At 36.5% G+C, this 21,837-nt stretch overlaps 1 protein-coding gene across 1 annotated transcript in view; it reads right to left on the reverse strand.

The window, feature by feature from the left end:
* The window catches only part of LOC126473515 (eukaryotic translation initiation factor 3 subunit A), a 70,483-nt gene that overhangs the window by 9,911 nt on the left and 38,735 nt on the right, over positions 1–21,837 (reverse strand). The window contains exons 14-15 of the mRNA XM_050100617.1: positions 19,943–20,196; positions 17,188–17,663 (exon numbers count right to left, since the gene is read on the reverse strand). Coding sequence (XP_049956574.1) covers positions 17,188–17,663; positions 19,943–20,196 — 730 coding nt within the window. The remainder of the gene's footprint in view (positions 1–17,187; positions 17,664–19,942; positions 20,197–21,837) is intronic.

The following is a 21,837-nucleotide window of genomic DNA, read 5'->3' on the forward strand; positions in this document are numbered from 1 at the left end:
GGGTAGAAATGGCGGAGAGGGGGAACGGTGGAGAGGGGAGGGAGCATACTGCTACGTAAGAAGTTGATGACTGGTTATTTTTCACGAGATATATATAAAAATTGCAGCAGTTTACAAGAAAATGCCTTTTTGCGTGCTGCATAGCAATTTTTCATTTTATTTAAGAACCAAGATGTGTTTCAGCTTTTTTACAAGGCACCTTCAGTTGGTATAATATCCATTATTAGAAAACCATGAAGTTTTCCTTCATGTGGAAAACCAGGCGAAAATTTCCAGTCAGTGGGGTTTCGTAACATAAGTATTTCAATCTTGCTTTGTGTAAGAACAATGCATTGGCCACAAATACAAATTTTTCATTAACAAAATCTAAGCTCAGGGCTGAATGTTGTTACAAAATCACAGTTATTGCAGGACACATGGAGATGTTCAACCAATTTTAAACAGGTTTGCTTTGTTTCAAACAGTGAATTGAACACTTTACTGTCACCCATTGAAGATTCCTTGTTATAACAACTAAACGTGTCTGCGCACACAGGAAATGAAAATTTCATGTACAGCAAGCAAAAGGGTGTTTGTCTGTAATCTACCTACATTTTTATACTCATATATTTAACAGATATGACACTTTCCAGTCATTATTCTGCAATCGTGTAATCGTACAATAATGTAACACGTATTATATTCCATTTGTCCACATTTAAAAAGAGCTGCCACTCATCATCAGGTACTGTAGAAATTTATCAAGGTCATTCTGCATTTTTCTTACAAACTTCCAACAATGACACTTTCCAGTTGACAACAGCAATTTCAGCTAACAATGTGATAAAACCGCTGACACTATCGGATAACTCACTTATGTCTACAAGAGCACTACAGATCCTATTATGCTTATTTTGAGTACACATGCCTTTTTCCTTATTTTTTGTTGAACTTCTGATGTCCATTATGATGTACTGGGTTTTGTTAATTATGTTAATTAAAATTTTACTCAGCCAGTTGCATATCAACCAAGATACTTCATACGATAATCTGGGGTATCAGTGGACAATGTTACACAATGTCAAATGCCTAAAAAAATGGTATCTACTTATCTTATTCACCTGCATCTACTGTTTTCTTTTTTTTTCTTTTTTTGGGGGGTGGGGATAAAATTTTTTTAAGAAAACTTACTTCAGACTTTTACTGTCAAAATGAAGTATTAGGTATAAGAATGGGATGAGAGAAAATTGAGCGTGTATACAGAAAGGGCATTTGTTTTTTGACTTTTGTCACGTAAGTGGAACAAAAGAGAAATTGGTAATGGTATAAAGTCCTGTCTTACAATTACTGAACGGTGACCAGTGGAATATACATAGACTTCACGTGGTAAATTCAAGTGTTTTCTTTTTAATATATATTGTTGATAGTTTTGTATTTCACAGCTAATACTGCACAACATAATTAGCAACTCCTAACTTTTTTCAACATTTTTAGTGGAGAACTGGTCGTCACAGGTGGAAATCATATTTTCTTATTGCACTGGAAAGTCTGTGAAGCTAAGACTAAAAGCACTTCAATATTTTGTAGCTGGCCCAATCTCTGCACCCACAACCCACATAGTCTTCCATTTTGGGCACTTCAAAATCACTTTTTCACTAATTAATCTTCCGTAAATTGTTTTCTGGTCCATTGTTTCTATATCTATATATATAAAACAAAGTCGGGTTTGTTACAACACTTATAACTCGAGATCTGCTGGACCAATTTTCATGGTTTTTGATTTGTTGGATTTGTCTCCGCCCCGAATAGCAGAATACATCTTAAAAATAATGAAAAATTGACGAATACTTGAAAAATGTGTTATTTTCCCTAAAAGTTCTTTAGTTTCGGAGCTGTCAAATTTTTTTGTCAAAATCTGTAAGTAATGATTGACATTTATGCATGCGTTCATAAACTATTTAAAATGGATGAATAAACTATTATGTGTATTTTTTTTAAAAAAAGATTGAAAAATATTACGCGTGCGTTCAGAAATGTGTAATGAATACTTAATCTATATATATAAAAGAAAGTCGTGTTAGTTACACTATTTATAACTGAAGAACGGCTGGACCGATTTCGCTGAAAATTGGTGGAGAGGTAGCTTAGAACCAGGAGACGGGCATAGGATACTTTTTATCCCGTTCGACCGCTATAAAACGTAGTATAACAGAAACGCATCTGGCGTGGAATAACAAAACGCAAATTAGATTTAGTAGTTCAAACGAATGTACCCCTGTTGAACCCCCAACAAAAGGAAGTTTATGATATATTAATGAAGGCAATTGATGATGGAAATAGTGGTTTATATTTCCTGGATGCCCCTGGTGGAACTGGCAAGACATTCCTCATGTCAGTAGTTTTAGCCACTGTTCGTGCGAGATCCAACATTGCGGTTGCAGTTGGTTCTTCCGGAATAGCAGACACATTGTTAGAAAGGTGCCGTACGGCTCAGTCAGCATTACAATTACCGTTAAAACTTCAAGCTATTGAATAACCAACATGTAATATTACAAAAAACTCAGCAGTGGCCGAAGTTTTATCAGCATCCAAGATCTGGGACGAATGCACAACGGCTCATAAACGTGCATTAGAGGCACTTAACCGAACATTGAAAGATCTACGCAATGACTCGAGATGTTTTGGAGGAGCAATGATTTTACTGTCTGGCGAATTCCGCCAAACACTGCCAGTAGTTCCAAGATCAATGGCTGCAGATGAAATAAATGCTTGCCTCAAATCATCGAATCTATGGCGCTTTGTGAAGAAACTTTAACTGACAACAAACATGAGAGTTGCATTGCTTAATGATACATCTGCTGAAGATTTCTTTGAGCAATTGCTGACTATCGGTAATGGTCGAGTACCTGTCGAAGAATCGAGCGGATTGATTTCATTTCCTCATAATTTCTGTAACTTTGTCTCATCGAAAGACGAACTTATCAACAAAGTATTCCCAAACATCATTACTAACTACAAAAGTAATGAATGGTTGAGTGAGCGAGCAATTTTAGCGGCTAAGAATAAAGATGTAGATGACCTAAACTACATAATTCAGAATGAGATGATTGGTAAAATGCATTCATTCAAATCTATTGACTGTGTAACAAATGAAGATGAAGCCACCAACTATCCAATTGAATTTTTAAACTCTCAGGATGTGCCTGACATACCACCGCACAATTTACACCTAAAAGTTGGCTCCGTAGTAATCATGCTTCGAAACATAAACCAACCAAAACTGTGCAACGGTAAACATTTTGAGGTAAGTAAATTGATGACCAATGTTATTTACGTGACGATACTCAAAGGAAAATTCGAGGGTGAGGAAGTTCTCATTCAGAGGATCCCGATGGTCCCAACCGATGTGCCGTTTGAGTTTAAAAAACTTCAATTTCCGATCCGTCTTGCATTCGCCATGACCATTAACAAATCACAAGGCCAATCCTTGAAAGTTTGTGGTTTAAATCTGGAATATCCATATTTTTCAAATGGTCAATTATATGTGGCATGTTCACGGGTCGGAAGACCATATGCGTTGTTTGTTCTTGCGCCTGATAATAAAACAAAAAATGTCGTGTATCACAAGCTATGCACCAAAAAATATAAAGAATCATTAAAATACTTAATTTTTATTTGTCCTGATAAAAAATTGAACTTAACATCCAAAATCTGATTATTTATTGGCTTTAAGGCGGAACACAGTTCGCTGGGTCAGCTAGTTTTGTTATATTTGAGAGAACTCAGTAAGATTATATCTTTTCACTAACATAAAAATATGTTGTCTTGTTCAGGGAAGATCATTCATAAATTTAAATCAATACCAATGAAAAATGGCCAATGCATTCACAAAAATTATCTAAGCACTCAGGAAAGATTGTGTAGCAAGCCATCCTTCAAAGACCTTAATTGAAAATCAGGTGTTCAGAACTAGGGATTCCATTTCTTCACATTACATGGAGGGGAAAGAAAATAATTGGTTTCTTTTATTTTTAAACGAGACTACAATATTTTCTCGCAGCAACACAGTAAAATGGAATGGAAATTAAGAGTAGAATGCAATTACCTGCAACAATTGTGTAGCTACTTACGGGACGTATTCATTCCTCCTAGCAAATGTCCACTTGTATACATAGAGAGGTACACTTGTCAAGACATACACAAACTAAATCATGATTCGATCAAGATCAATCCTAATTGCTCTGGAAAATAGTGTCAATTTTTTCATCGCTTTCTCATGTTATAATGTTGGTGGCTGATACTATTATTACTGGATACATTTTGTTCTGTGTAGCACAAGGGACCATACAACAACAATTAGTAGTTTAATGCACTGAAGTATAAAATATTCAAAAACAATAATCAAAAGTTTGGTAAATGGTTGCTCAAATGAGAGTACTGCATTATTCGGTGTATTTATCTATTATCAAAGATGAAGCAAAAACTGTGTAACCCACAGTTTACTGTGAAACAGGAGGAATACTTTTTGCTGAGATACACAGATTGATTAAGATAATGTACAGGGTGTATACGTGGACAAGGAAAAAAAATTCCCAGATTATTCCCAGATATTCCATTTAAAAAATATACTTTTTCTTGGGCAAAAATACACTTTATCCATGCTAAGTGACATTAGGTTTTCTGTAGATTTTTCCTTTGGAACTGTACAACTTATCACTGCTCTGAAAGGTTAACGTTTTATACACTAGCAAAGGACTCCCCGGAAAAAAAGAAATGGGGGAGAGAAGTTTTGGAGAGACTTTTGATGAAAAAAAAGGGAGAGAAGTTTTGGAAAGACCTTTGATGTGTAGCAACACATACGCTGGATATTTTCGTATTACGAAAGTATAAATTCGAATTGCACCAAACACAGCACGTTAGTTTCCGGAGCGTTGGAATCGAGATTGCAATGTCCTTTTGTAAGCCAATCATATCTCATGCCACGTGATCTTGCCAGCCGACGACAGCAGATATTCAGAGCATAGGACACGTGATGCAGTCAGCCAATATCAAGCTCACTGTTACACAGCGCGAACACACAAAGAGGAAAAGTTAATGGTTTACATTAATATACATAGTATAGCCACAAGAACAGCTAAGCTTTCACATATAATATAGGTCTCGATGATTAATAAGCTACAAGAGAAGCTAAGCTTTCACATGTAATACTGTTCTATATTGCGTGTAAGATACATCACACGAATGTGCCAGTAAATTTAAAATAATGACATAAATGTCTGGTCTTCTAGGCTCGAAATTCTTGTAAGTGACTGGTCCTCAAAGTGTTCAATTTTAAACGCACTGTGATTCAAGAAATTCATCCCACTTTCTCACACATAATCATATTGCGTAAAAAGAAATTTACTTTGAAAGTAACACTTTTCGAACTACCGTCTGTTAGAAATGGATTCGATTTAGCAGTTGCCAGAGAGCGCCAGAATACAGGCCTTACTGTGCATGTGAAGCTACAGTGGTGTAGGAAGCCCGAATGTTCGTATGTCTAAAGCACTACGGGAGCTTACATTACGCCATAAAAGAAACAGGACATCAGAGGATACTCTGAAAGTATTGGAATTTCGTAAACCACACTAAAATCCATAATTCGGCTTGAAGTGCACGTTGGTTTTTCCAGATTCACAATGAAGTAGGTCCCATCTGATATTAAGCTTTTCAGTGTGGTTTTTGGGATATAAATTTTCTTGTAGTACAACTTCATTGTTCTACAAGGCGATTAATGCTTGACTGCTAATAATTTGGGAATAAAATAAAATCAGAAAACAAACTAATAATATATTTTTGCCCTCCATAATTATGTGAATGTATTATAATTCACTCAATAGCTCCCGGCCGCAGAAATCCGTTTCGTTTTCATTTGACGTGGGAGATGTAAACGAAGAGAAAATAGCGAAATCACTTAACGCAAACAGGCGTTAGGTGGAGACTAACCCCCTCCCCACTACAACTCAGAGAACTCTGCGCATTCACGAATCTGGCAGCTGTGGTGCGCGAGAAAAATTTTTCTCATTTGCATGTGGCTGCTTTCTGCTACTGCCGATACAGATAACAGCCACACTTCACTTCAAGCAGCGGGAAGTAAATCAGTAAATGATGCACAGTGTGGCACATAATTAAAGAAATTATTCTTGATGTCTTTGGTGAAAATGTTTGTGCTGCAGAGAGGATATAATGACTGGTGTAGTGGTAAAAGTGTCTGTGAATCTTTTTCTCTAAACAAACTCCCATCAAAATTGAGTCTACTGTTAGAGCAGCAGAACTTTGCAAATGTATGTGAATGAGAAATGTGCGACATTAATAAATTCAGCAAGGCATGCTCAAAACTTCTGGGTACAGCGCAGTGTATCTGTGAAGTATAAAATCTCTTAACAGCAGAATGGAAAGAAATAGCATTCTCTTTGAACTTCAGAAGCCATCGCTACCTGCTGGCCAAATTTGGCATGTGGCTACACAATAGATAAATTGCAATAACTGTAAAGCACCTATTGTCCACGTTGCATTGGAAGTTAAGTGTGATGGATTACAACTTTTGAAACACTGCAAATGTGAACAATGAAGACTGACAACCAATACATTACTTATCTGCCAATTTTTAATACGTTAAGTTTCATTCAACAGAATAACCCTTCGTTTACTACACACCACGTCTTGATTGCTGCATTGTCACATTTATCATTCCCCAGTTTTAATTTAGTTCTGGGCTTTGGACAGGTACTATGGCAGTTAAATATTTAAATACCTTACTTACACTATTTACTGGAGTCTATAACAACACTACAGTCTCACAACAAAATGCAAAAACACAGATTGGATAGAAACCAGAATGTACACTGACATGTCCTAGCAACCTACGGATCGTATTGAAATCCTGCTGTAAGCAGGACATCAAACTGACAACAAAATCATGTAATGTACATCTACATTTGTCAGATTTACAGTAAACAAAGTTTGGGTGGTCTGCCAAAAGTGCTTACATAAAACTAGAAACACTGATGTTTAGCACAAGGAATAAGGCGCACTGAGGATCCAGCAATTGCTCTGCAGTTAAATGTGATTTGTAAATGTATTTTGCAACAGCTAAATGACAAATACGTGTAAGTCTCAAAATTATTACAGCAGACAAATGCGCCACAGGCCCTGAACAGCTGTAGTGATAAACATTCACAGCAAGACATGCTTCAAGAACTGTTGCAATCCACTGCCATCAAAGATTACTAACGACTGAATAGTAAAGACAGTACATTAATACAAAACCAGTTGTTTTCAATTTATTGTAAGGGAATAAGACACTTATTGAATAATAGCTTCAGAAATGAATGTAACTTAATTTATATAAAACTAGTGTTTATAAAGGCATAATGTAACACCCAAAATCTTTTGGTATTGGCTATGTCCCATTTGTAAGACCACCACATGACTATTGGCAAGGACCTTAAAAATTCACATTTGTGCTAAATGGGAATGTAGACGCAAATTCTGTCTGAAAATGCAAAGCTGTAAAACTGTATAATCCATGCTATTTTGTAGCACTTGTATCCAGATGAATTATTTTACCATTTATACCATGAAATTGCTTTCACATCGCCTAATTTGCAAATAGAGCTATTTTTGGTTCTACTGTCATGCTCAGTTTGTTGTCGGTGCTATCTGTAGCGTTGTCAAATATGGATAACACCGGTGTAAATCCCCCATAAAAGCTCGAAATCAATATTCAGCATATTTTGTAAAATTATCGAATTGAGTGAAAAAAGAAAATCTCTAAAAACACCTTAACTCAGAGTATTCTGTTCACCAATGGGAAAATGCTGCCCTTGACAACAGAGCCAAACAAGAAAACAAGCAAAGATCATTTCAGGAGAAAACTGTTGACATTTTTGCAAATGCAAACATTCCACAATGATAAAGCTTCCCAGTGACCCCCCCCCCCCCCCCCCCCCCCCCATCTTTTACAGTAAATTTTAAAGCACTCACTCATAAGTCGTGATCACGCATGCAGCGTTACAACCTTTGGATTTTTACGTCTAATCAATAAAAAAAAAAAAAGAGCTTAGCTGTAACTTTGACAAAAAAAAGATGCTACATTTAATGTTCCCTAGCTTCTGGTCTCTGTACATAGCTTATACATGACTTCCATTCCAGATAGCTTCATTTTTGTGATCTAGGACTTAAGGTGTAACACTATTACTTATGTAAGTATCAATATTTTCCTCTCAATACATATGGTATCAGTACAGATACCAAGTATTCAATAATTTCCTAACACCATACAGAAATATTGAGGGTACTGATATTGGAAATATTGGGGAGAAGAACCTTTCACTATTAGTTTAGTGACAAAATCAATGGGTCAATCCATATGAAGTGGTCCAGTGATGGTTGCTTGACCATTTTTTAATACTTTAATTTTTTATATGTGGTTGCCCTATATAAGAGAAGTTCAAATTTTTTTAAAACTAATTTATCTTGCACCTTTACCAGATGGTGGCAATTTTTATTTGTAGACGCGCGATGATTTTTCAGTCTTGAGACATTAGCGAAAATTTGAATATACCATGATTGTTTTTAGAAAAGTGTTCTCCATAACCTTGTCTATTACACAAAATACCCTAAATTCAAAAATAACCAGTCAAACTGATCTCCAAAGTTTGGTATCCAAATTTTCAAAAATCCACTTTTTAGGCCCAAAAATAACAAACAAGAAGTGATTTATGAGAGTATTTTTTCCTATAGTTAGATACCATACACTACTAGCCTCATACAGAGCAAGAACAAATGTTTCCTTAATTTTTTATGAATTTTTGAAATTTGAAATTTTTCATTTTTCGTGAAATTTTGGGTTAGTTATCTCAGGTGGGACTGAAAATAAAAATATAATTTTTGCATAGTTTGTACACCTATATGATAGTAACGTACTGTAAAAATTTCAACACCGATATCTGACTGAACAAAGATATGAATTTTTGAAAAGGAGGAAATAATTCACTTTACTCTACAACTGTTTGTGTAATAAATGCCCTGGTAAAGAAACTATTATTGAACTGTTTCACGAATATGATGAGGAAATGCCAGAGAGTATTACCTTCAAACAGTGGGTCACAACTGACAGGGCAGAAATGATAACAGTGGTTAAATCTAAGGAGAGTACTTGGAATCTAATTGATAACTTACTAAAACTCAAAAGTCATCACTATGTTTCTAAAACCCAAAGTAAGTTTCTGAAGGACAATAAAGCACAACTTCAAGAAACTGAATGCATAGTGTTAGCTGATTTTGCAGAACATGTTACATTTGTGATTCAGGATGCAATGCAAGAGTACCACTGGGTCAATGACCAGGCAACAGTGCATCCATTTATTCTCTACTTTAAAAATGAGAAAGATGAAGTTTGCAGTTCTTCCATTTGCATTCTAAGCGACTACTTGGAGCACAGCACTTTGGCTGTACATATGTTTCAAAAGTATGTAATAAATTACAAAGGTTGAGAAGCTGATATACTTTTCAAACAATGGAAAATCCAGGATGGAATGTAACAATACCAGAGAAGGAAAGCTGCTATTTGCCATATGGCGGAGATGCTGAGTCACGATTGGCACAATAAAAAGATTCACACAATTAAAGCTTTTGGTCATTAAGGCCTTTGTCAGCAGTACACACACACACACACACACACACACACACACACACACACACACACACACACAAACGCAACTTGAACACACACATCTGCAGTCTCAGAGAGCTGAGACCACACAGTGTGTGTGTGTGTGTGTGTGTGTGTGTGTGTGTGTGTGTGTGTACTGCTGACAAAGGCCTTAATGGCCAAAAGCTTTAATTGTATCTTTTTATTGTGCCTATAGCGACTCAGCATCTCCGTTATGTGGTGAGTAGCAACTTTCCTTCTCTGGTATTGATATACTTTTCAGATGGAAGTGGTAGTCAGTATAAGAACAAAAAGAATTTTTCAAATCTGTGCAACCACAAAGTAGACTTTGGGTTGGAGGCTGAATGGCACATTTTTTGCATCTTGCTGTGGTAAAAATGCATGTGATGGAGTACGAGGTACAACAAAACGTGAAGTAAGTAAAGCCAGCCTACAAAGACCAACCACAGACCAAATTCTTACAGTACAGGACATGTATGTCTTTTGCGAGGATAATATTAGAGGCATCACTTATTTTCTGATCAAGAAAGAAGTGGCTCTGCATATGAAAACAACACTTCAAACCAGATTTGAAAACTGTATAGCAATAAAATGAACACGGCATTTTCACAAATTCCTTGGCATTGCAGAAAACTTAGTTCGATGCTATGTAACATCAGAAACCGAAATTTATGAGGATCATTGTATCAGTAAAATTACATCTCTGTCTTTAACGTTGAATGACATAGTGGCATATGCTTATGATGGACAGTGGTGGCTTGTAGAGGTTGAGAGGTTGAAAGAATAAGTTTGGAAAACAATGATGTTTTTGTGCATTTTTACCACCCTGCTGGCCCAAGAACATCATTCAAGAAATCTACTAGTGACAAAGTTTGGATACCAATGAAAAATGTTTTAAGGAAACTTTCAGTGCATGAACTTACCACAGCAACTGGGAGGTCTTATTCTATATCACAGAAGCTGTCTGAAGAAATGAGTGTTCTTAACATTCACCACAAGGTTTAGGAACAGTCGCATCTCAAAGGATGTTAACTGAAAATATTTATTTTAAGTGGGTCAAAATAATATAAATGTTAATTTGCAATGTTTCCACTTTTTGTATATAATTCAGTACCTTCCTTCAATAATAATTGGTTGTATCCCGCCAATATCACACATGAATAGGCAACAACCGTAAGATCAGTTGTAGAGTAATGTGAATTATCTTCTCATTTTCGAAAATTCATAACTTTGTTCACAGTCAGATATCAATGTTGAAATTTTTACAGTACGGTGCTATCATATAGATGTACAAACTAGACAAAAATCTTATTTTTATATTCAGTCTCACCTGAGATAATCCAAAATTCCACAAAAATGAAAAATTTTCAAATTTCAAAAATTCATAAAAAAATTAAAGAAACATTTGTAAGTGTTCTTGCTCTATATGAGGCCAGCAGTGTATGGTATCTAACTATAGGAAAAAAATAGACTCTCATAAATCACTTCTTATTTGTTATTTTTGGGCCTAAAAAGTGGATTTTTGAAAATTTGGATACCAAACTTTGGAGATCATTTTGACTTGTTATTTTTGAATTTAGGGTATTTTGCGTAATAGAGGATGTTGTAGAAGACGTTCTTCTAAAAACAATCATGTCAATTGCAATGTTGCAAGTAACCCAGGGCAGAGATATTCACATTTTTGCTAATGTCTCTGAACTGAAACATCGTCGCTCGCTTACAAAAGAAAATGGCCGCCATTCAGTAAAAGTGAAAGGTAAATTTTTTTAAAAAACTCTTTTGAACTTCTTAATTATAGAATAATCACATATACAAAAATTAAAATACAGGGTGATTCAAAAAGAATACAACAACTTTAGGAATTTAAAACTCTGCAACGACAAAAGGCAGAGCTAAGCACTATCTGTCGGCGAATTAAGGGAGCTATAAAGTTTCATTTAGTTGTACATTTGTTCGCTTGAGGCGCTGTTGACTAGGCGTCAGCGTCAGTTGATGCTAAGATGGCGACCGCTCAACAGAAAGCTTTTTGTGTTATTGAGTACGGCAGAAATGAATCGACGACAGTTGTTCAGCGTGCATTTCGAACGAAGTATGGTGTTAAACCTCCTGATAGGTGGTGTATTAAACGTTGGTATAAACAGTTTACAGAGAATGGGTGTTTGTGTAAAGGGAAAAGTTCTGGACGGCCAAGAACGAGTGATGAAAATGTAGCACGCATCCAGCAAGCATTTGTTCGCAGCCCAGGAAAATCGACTCGCAGAGCTAGCAGAGAGCTGCAAATTCCACAATCAACTGTATGGAGAGTCCTAAGAAAAAGGTTAGTTATGAAACCTTATCGTCAACTACCCGAGGCGATGGATCGGCCGCCAGGCAGCCCGTGACAGAGCACTTCAACACTGGCCTCCAAAGAAGCCCTGATCTTACCCCCTATGATTTTTTCTTATGGCGGTATGTTAAGGATATGGTGTTTCGGCCGTCTCTCCCAGCCACCATTGACGATTTGAAACGAGAAATAACAGCAGCTATCCAAACTGTTACGCCAGATATGCTACAGAGAGTGTGGAGTATCGGGTTGATATTGCTCGAGCGTCTGGAGGGGGCCATATTGAACATCTCTGAACTTGTTTTTGAGTGAAAAAAAAAAAAAAAAAAAACCTTTTTAAATACTCTTTGTAATGATGTATAACAGAAGGTTATATTATGTTTCTTTCATTAAATACACATTTTTAAAGTTGTGGTATTCTTTTTGAATCACCCTGTATTTAAAAATGGTCAAGCAACCAACTTAATTTTTATTGGACCACTTAGTTTGGATTGACCCGAATGCAATACCCATGTAGTATGAAGGGAACAAAATTCAGTAATAAAAATTTTGTATCATGTATAAGATATGAAAAAACATACCAGAGTTCAGCAACATGTACCAGTAATATTAGGTTTGTACTTACTATCTCGTGAAAGTGGCTCAAATATTTGTGTTGGACCATGCAAACATTGCATTAATCCCACATTTTACCTTGTTGGTATGCACACAACAGCATGAGCTACTTCACATGTTCCAAAATGCCGGATGTAAACACAGGATTTTTATGGGGTTCATACCTCAAATTCTACTGGTGATAGAAAGGTAGGGTCAAGCATTTTGGATAGCCCTTGGGCTAGGGACCATTTGTGCATCCAACAGAAGGCATGTCTTACTATAACAATCCTCCAGCACAGAGTCGCAGTTGAATATTGCACTCTTCCTCCAGCTTACGGAAAAGGAGCAAATCCATTGGTTCTTTTTGCATTGCATGTGGTCAATGATGCATCTTGAGGGGCCTATGGAGATGGAGACATCTTTTAATTCATGAGTAGTTCCTGCGAAAACCTGAAAAACAGTTTTGGGTACCACGACAAAGCCGTACATTCCAGGATGGCTACGCACCAAAAACAGCTGAAATTTTTACGATATATTCTTAAGACCTCTATATCAAGCAATCCTGAAATATTCTGGATATCTTTATCAGTTTCTGAGATACAATGATCAAAGTTATCCTACTACAACCACGTGTAAAACACACTCACAATATCTTATGCAATGTGAAAGCGTGTTTATAAAGTTATGTAGCATGGAGAAATTTGCTGTAAAGTGCCTCTGTTATCACCAGAAGGCTTTCATGAACCTCATGTTGTAGTACTGAAGTGCATGCAAAATACAAAACTCGAAAATGTCCTCCTGTTTTAAAAATACTGACTGAAAAGTGGGGTACCGGCTGCCTCAGTTTACCTTTTTCAGCACCTTTTATATGCTGAGAGAGGAGATGGTAGCAGTGAGAAAGACACAGAAAAGTTATAAATAGTAAAATATAGCAGACGGTGGTGGTATAGAACGAGCAAAAGAGGCGACAACAGTGTGAGAGGAAGGGAGGGGCACAGTAGCAGTGGAACATAGCTGACAGTGACAGAATAGTCCTAGGAAAAGAGTGAGGGAGTCAGTGCCAGCTGGGCAAGGAACAAAGAGAAGGAGAAAGTGGAAGAGTGTGTGTGTGTGTGTGTGTGTGTGTGTGTGTGTGTGAGAGAGAGAGAGAGAGAGAGAGAGAGAGAGAGAGAGAGAGAGAGAGCGCAGCAGTGGGAATGAATGAATGGGATAGTAGCTACAGAGCAAGAGGGAGGTTGTGACAGTGAGAGGAGACTGTAGTAGTAGTAGTAGTAGTAGTAGAAGAACAGAGAAAAGGAGACTGGCTGAGGAACAGGAGACAGTGACAGAAAGACACAGAGATAAAGAGAACACTCCGACAGCAACATTATTCTGTCAGTATTAAAAATTAGTGCTTTTTGTCTTAAGGAAAATATTGTAAAGATGGTATGTAATATATGGTACACGTATGTTCCATCAAAGTTATGTCAAGGCCAATATTTTGTTTGCAACTGGAGTGTTTTTCCTTTAATCCTTACATTTTTATTTGATTTTCAGTTCAAGATGGTTCATGAGGACCGCACAATTATAGTTCACCTTATATTCTAAATGATTTCTTTTCTGTTAAAGGGAAGATTAACAACGCACAAAACACAATGGATACTTTGTCATACTGTTGGACTCAACACTTTTGTTCCAATATTATCAGTATGTTAATGAAATTTTATGCACTGGTGTTAATACCCAACACTGTATTGAATCTGGTACTGAACATCCCTTAATAAAACGGGGAAAAAAGTTTGAAAATGGTCTGATATTTTGTGAAATGATTTATCTAAGAGTAGGAAATAAAATACATTATAGAAACTTTTGACACCTTTGAACGATGCTTGAAATCATGTACAGTAGCTTAGATACTCTTATGTTAGCTTGTGGTCACAGTGGCACTGAAAACAGTCCGCAGATGCTGTCACCTGAGGTTGCCCAATAACATTGGCAAACAGCTCTGTCACAGTGTATATGACCTCCGTAAGCTTTTGGTGGGATCAAGGGGGGCAGGATTCACTATCAAGGAGGTTGGAGTCTGTTCTAATGTGGCGATGCTGTACATACTTTTCTCAGTTAATGGACAACATTCAACAAATATAAGAGATGAAGAGAGAAAATTTTTGTTATATACTCTAGATGATTTGTGGTGGCACTGAAACGCACGATTATGAACACTCGGCCAACTTCAAATAAATTCAGCATAAAAGACATGCTGACAGTCCTTCAATGACAGTCATTACGCAGAAATGTGAAAGACGATGTAAATTTTACAATAAGATACTTTGAACAGGCAAAGCACTGCAAAGTGGAAACACATACACCATATTTGCAAAGTACCTCATATAACAGAAACACCAACCTACTTGCACAAAAACACCAGTAATAAAAATAATTTGTAGACAGCTAATCCCCACCTGCCACAACCCAAAAAAGTTCCACTTCAGCAACTAAGCATCAAAACTGACATACACCACTTTCGTCACTTGAACACACAGTTTTTGAACTTACAGTTTCTGAACTTATAATCTAGTATTTCCGATAAGATTTTGCCCGCATGACGTATTGCATTTTAAGAATAGTTTGCGGATGAAATGGCTACAAAGCCACAGAACATGCATAATGTAACATTCAGTTAATTATTGTTAAATTTTTAAGTTTTGAAAAACTTGTTTCCAATAAAGCAGCAATTTCAGACCATATATTCTACGATGTTTCCTGGTTGTTATGTTTCTCATTCATAGGATGCCACAGAATTCTGCTTTCTTGTACTACACTTAAAAATTTATCACAATCCATGTTTTGCTTGGGGGAGTAGTGTTCTGCTCACTGAAAGAAAACAACTGATTTGAAATCTGCTGACTGTCGTCCAAACTCTGAATGTTTGGGCAGCGAGATGTATAGGCATACTGATTGAAAGGGTTGGCTGTTGGTAGAATGCACTAATGTCATTGTCACTGTGATAGTGTAGTAGGGAGACCACTGAGTGGAATTCCACTAGACAAATATCCTCCAGTACTCTTTTAACATTATAGGATTCTAAGTTAAACACTGGAATTTAAATTCTCAATCAGCACCTTACTTCCTGTATATGATATTGAGCATTATTCAATGGCATGTCAAGTGTTTCTCTAATTTATTATATTTCTTTCATTTTAGCAAATCATTTCACAAAACACTTAGACATTTCTTTCTTCTTAATTTCTGGTCAGAAAACACGAAATATATTTGATTATTATTCTGTTTGCAAAAAATTTCACTTTTCTCTCAAATCAATGATTAAGTTTTTCTTAATTACCTTTACTACTTTCAAGCAATTAAACTTTTCAAAATTATAACTCATGCTGGTCAATTTTATAGCCAATTGTCCATTTTCCACTATGTTTGACTATTAAAACACAGACAAAAATCCACTGTTTAATTTCTAGAAAGTCTTGTTTTAGGTCCACTCCAACATTTGTGTAAAAAATTTGATTCCCTACATTCTCTACACAACAAAGCTTTGCATATATTCAGTAAAAATAGTAACATAGTAAGCCTGCAGAACTCACACGGCAGTACATTTTTGTAACATCCAGTTCCAGTAATTAAGCTTGTTGTCATGAAGATCAAAAAATTGTCTTAAACAAAGAATCAGAAGGTACAAGGTTTGACTAACAGAACTTGGTTGATTTCTTATCTGTGTTTGCTGCCTTTCCATGCTACTCTTTAACAAGATGGGAAAATGAAAGAAGATTACAGATTTAACTGAAAACCATAGAGAGAAGTAGTGGGAAATAGTATGATAAGAAGAGGACACAAATGCACTTTCCAGCTGGGAAAGAATGCTCTGAAGGCTGTGCAAGAAGATACTGAAGGCTGTCTTAAACTTCAGAAGTCATTTTCCTCATACCTTCTTGGTGTTGCTAGTGTTATAATGACAGATCATGAAAGAGAGTTGTAGGAAGCAGATATGGAAAGCAGCATACAAATCAATGCCAGACAAAAGGATGCAGACAGGGAAAAGAAGTAAGAAGCTGGAGAAAGGGGTGCACTGGAGGTGGTGGTAGTGGTGGTGGTGGTGGTGGTGGTGACAAAGTATATAAAACCACCAAGAGAAAAATTAATAGCAAAAATAAGAAAAAATGAAAAAAATTATATTCATAACAACTCTGAGATGAGAGAGAGAGAATCTATCTATCAACCAACAGTGACTGGAGGGCTAATTTCACAAATACAGTACGCTGTCTGTCTCTTCAAGAAAATACTACTGCATCACAACTAGTAAGTTATTCACTCTTTAGATTTATTTCATGGAGTTATTAATATTTTAGTATGCATACAAACAAAGTAATTAGCTACTGATGTCTTAAAATTGAAGTTTCAGATTCAAAATTGACTCATTGAGCTCTCTGAAGATGCAAGTAATTAACCCTGAAGTTCTGCAACAAAGATACTACAGCGTAATGACACATAGTAATCATTTAGTTTGTCCTAATTTAGAAGCTACTTAATGATAAACTGCCAAAATCTGCTAAATTGTTGTTAATAAAAGCAATATTACACTCACCATTGGTGTTCTTTCCAGCGGTCTATCACGTGATCGATCAAGTGCTGATCCTCTTTCTCCAAATCTATCTCTATCACTACTGAAGCGATCTCTATCACTACCAAATTTGTCACGTGCACTACCACCAAATCCATCACGATCTCTGTCAGGAAAGCGATCACTTTCACGCCCACGATCACCAAATATTTCATCTCTACTACGCCCACGATCAGGAAATCTTTCACTGTCACGGCTGCGGTCTCCAAAACGATCACTATCCCTGCCACGATCTCCGAAACGTTCATCACGACTTCGATCAAAGCGGTCATCGGTGTCTCGTCCACGATCTCCAAAACGTTCCCCATCACGACTTCGGTCCCCGAAACGGTCACCGAAGCGCTCTCCATCCCTGCTGCCAAAGCGGTCTGGTCCATCTCTATTTTCAACAGGCTCTGCACGTCGCCAGCTGCTTCCTTCCATTTCTCCTCGCAGTCGTGCTAGAAAATAAACATAGTTTAAGAATTTCTTTTTAATAAACAAGCTTTTCACAATAGTAAATTTTTTTCTTTTTCTACAAAAAATCACCATTTTCATGAAACTTGAATCTAATGACAATACAAAACTGATATAACACCTGTCAGCAAAAAATATACTAACCATACTAACTTTTGAAATTTAACAATGATAAATTACAACAAGCCAGAACAAAAGTTTATCAAGTTCACACATGACATGTTAGGAAGAGAACAAAAGAAAGCACACTTCTCAGCACTAACTTTTTTATGATATTTCTGTGTCTACATTGTTTCACCTGGATAGTGATTTTCAATAACCCGAGGAATGAGTCTTGGTCTAAGGCTGTCACAGCACATGGCGAGCCATCATGTAGATTTGTCTGACACTGCCAACCAAGCCAAAGCATAACTTGGGCCATAACATTGCATTCAAAGGACTGTGCCCATGTATACCTTGGACTGTGATGTTTTACAAGGTGTGTGAGTCAACTATTAGTTGAAACCTGGACTCGTTTTGTATGAGAATAAAGTATGAACGTCATGCAACCAAACCCTGAGCAGGTGTTGTCAGCTTCTTTAATTACTTTGAGAGAAACAGTAGTGAACTAATAGATGCTGTCACGACTAATTGAGCTATTTTATGCTGGAGTTGTGAGATTTGTGCATGTATATGTTAGACTTTGCTGTTTGCTTCAATTATGCTACAAATGTGTGTCATTTTTTAAGCGAGTAAGAAATTCTGGAAGCTCTAGAGGAAGAGCAGAATGAGTCTGGATCAGAAGGAGAAATATCTGAGTGGAGAAGTTTAAAGAAATTAGTGAACCACCCTACAAGAAAGGCACAATACTGGCTCAAGAAACTGTTCCTAGTGTGACTACCAGCAATAGGATTACAGGACAATACTTACCTAATTAAATTCCTGCAACTGCGAAGATGAATCTTGGGTCTGTAAAATTTGTTCAGAGAAGCCAACTGGCAAAGCAAGCAGGAAAGAAACAAGTTGGTATTGCACTGGTTGTGACAAACTTATCTGCATGCCAGACTGTATGACTTTTCCATACAAAACACAGTTACATGAGAAATTGGTTAAGAACTCACCTCGCACTTTTCTGTAGATTAATTTTTGAAAAACATTAATTTGCAGACTCTTGAAGGTGTGAGCAAATTATCCTTCAAAAGTATTTCCAAAATTTCAAGAAAAAGTATTAAGTGATGAATCCAAAGATGTATTTCAGCTCCCAACATATCACTGCTGTAGGGGCCGTGAAGACAAGACTAATTACAGCACACACAGAAGCATTGATGCAGCCATTCTTCCCACACTCACTCAATATGCGTTTGGAACCGGAGGGTACCCTAACATGCTGGTACTCCCAGCTGTGCATATCAAAGTGGTTTGCAGATATTGACATGTATTGCATAAAAAAGGCTTCAGGTGAAGACTCATCCTACAGGCTATTGAAAATGTTTATCCAGTTGAAGCCGATATAGCAATTAGAAACACTTAAACTAATTAAGACTAATTTTAATAACAAAATACACTAAGGTTGCTATGAATATTTTAGTATTTAAGTGCAATTCATAAAGTACTCATAAGAAATGAAAGCATAAAAATAATAGTCTAAATGACATTATGTTGAAATTTAAAGAAATGTAAATAGTAAATAAAACCAATATGCACCTGTTAATGTAAGGCCATAGTTGGTATTGGAGATTTTTTCTGTAATAAGTATTTTTGAATAAAAAATTAAGAGTCGTTCTTTGCAGCCTTGTACTATGTAGTGTACCAAACAACAGACGACAATCCACAGATTTTGTGAGTTATCTTGACACTTCAGACACATTTCTAACAAGACACTGCACATCATAATGAAAATAAAATCACAACAATCTTTCAGTGAAAAAATTGCAGATTTTCTTGAAGTTAGTTACAAACTATCCCCAAATGCTAAATAGCAGTTTCTTTATATTCAATCTACAGAATCAAAAGAAGCATATCTTCTCTTTTTTCAACAAAGTCTGAAAGTATTTTATTAAAGAAGATATTGTAAGAAATGCCTTCTATGTGATAATTAATTGGGTATAATCCTAGATAATATAACCTACAGGCCACAGAACTTTTAAAAATTGCTTTATCTGGAGAAGGTGGTGTCAAAATCAGGAACAGAAAAAGCAAGATGTACATCAGGTGGAATAATTGGTCTGTTATTTCTTCCAGAAGATTTACTAATAGGATGTTCTGCCTCAATTCAGATACTTACAAGACCTCCAGACTTCTGGTTTTGATGGAGTTGATGCTGCAGCTAAAGGCGTCCCACTACTGCCACCTTTACGCCAATCAGTAGGCATATCCCTTCTAGGTGGGCCATCACTGACATCATTAATTGGAGTAGAAGTAACAGGTCGACGCCACGTTGAACGTTCCGCTTCCCTTTCCCTTTCCCTCTCTCTTTCACGGGCCCGCCAGTCCGCTTGTTGTTCCGCTTCACGTCTTTCAGCTTCAAGCTTTTTCCTCCTATTTGAATTTTTTTTCTTTTAATTACATTTATTCATTTAAGGAAACACTACATACAAACAATTAAGACTACAAGTATGTGATGTTTTCAAATAAAACATACATTAATCTTATATAAAAATGTGCAGTCTACTGGTATTACGTTTGCACTAAAAAACTTTTAAGTTAAAAAGATAAGTATAGTCGAGTCAGTATAAGAAAATCCCTGACAGTTGCAGTGGTCTGGACACGGCACCCCTGCGTGCCTACCTCAAATGATCATGTTAACGCAATATTGTAAACGTCTCTATTGCAATGCCTCAGTGTTGTCACAGAACCATCGATGGCTGCTGTTATCTCCTGCAGCCATTTGTGCTTCACAGCTGACAGCTAGCAATAGTGCTAATAGCTGCCGAGGATCTTCCTGCACTCACTTAACTATGAGCTCGAACTATTTTTCAGCAGAAAGATGTCACACATAAGGTGAACATAATAGTTTAGCCTTGTTTACTAAGCTCATTCTTCTTTTTACATTTCTTGACTTTTTGATATTACTGTAGTCGTACTGGAAGATCACAATAGTGGTACATTTGTGAAATTTAATCCACAATTCAAACTTACAAGCATTTAATCTGTGTTTCATGAGCTCAGTGACAGCGTGCCTGACCCCTACAAATCAGAAGCTATGAGATTATTATTATTGTTTCTTAAATAAAGGAATGGTGAAGAATGAAAAGGCAAATGATGTAAAAAACATTGAATAAAAATAGAACTTCGGATGATGGGTAAACTGCATATACACAAGTAAACAAGCTGACACAAGAAAAGTGTACAGAAGCAACGACAAAGTGTACTGCAGACTGTTCAAAGACGAATGATGGTCTCAGTTACAATGTTATTCACCATCCTAAAAATGGTATTCACACTGCGACACCACAAATAGAAGCCACAGTAATGCAATGTGTGGGGAAAAATAGTCCTATAAATTGTTAAATCTTAAAATTAATTTCTAACACCACAGTGACTTCTTTTCAAGGGAAAACTTAAGAAGTCAAAGCACTGACTAGTGATTCATGCAATGAAAACATATGCTAGATTCTTGTAACAATAAATGAATTGAAAGTGCACTATTTTTTTCCCCTCCTTATGTCAGAAACAAGGATACATTCCATACAGGATAAGCGGCCAAATTAAAAATAACTAACTGGTACTGGCTGAAGCAATGTCAGCACATTAATTATAAATGCAGGTAATGAACTGAGGAACCTATGTTCAGTCATTTTACAACTGCTTGATAAATTTTGGACAATTTTTGCTCCAGGCAAAAATGCCAGTATTAATGAATGTTTGATTAAATTTTGGAGGTAGGTATCCAGATGTTCTGTATGACCCATCAAACACAGCCAGATATAGCGCAAATTTAAAGTAATCATCTTCACAAAATTGATACTATTATAATCCGGAAATAAACATCTGGAAAGGAGAAAGAAAATAGTGATTTGCCTGTTAAATCTTCAGTGAGTGAAAAGATTAGGCTCGAAGTATGTGAGCAGGAGTGTACAACTACTTACACAGACAATTGAAACAATTCTCTCAACTTGCACAGAGAACTGCTAGACGGTAGTACTCATGCCATCAGTACAGTAGGGCCCAAGAGGAAAA

Source organism: Schistocerca serialis, chromosome 4 (assembly GCF_023864345.2).
Source record: "Schistocerca serialis cubense isolate TAMUIC-IGC-003099 chromosome 4, iqSchSeri2.2, whole genome shotgun sequence".
NCBI classification, from domain to species: Eukaryota; Metazoa; Arthropoda; class Insecta; order Orthoptera; family Acrididae; genus Schistocerca; species Schistocerca serialis.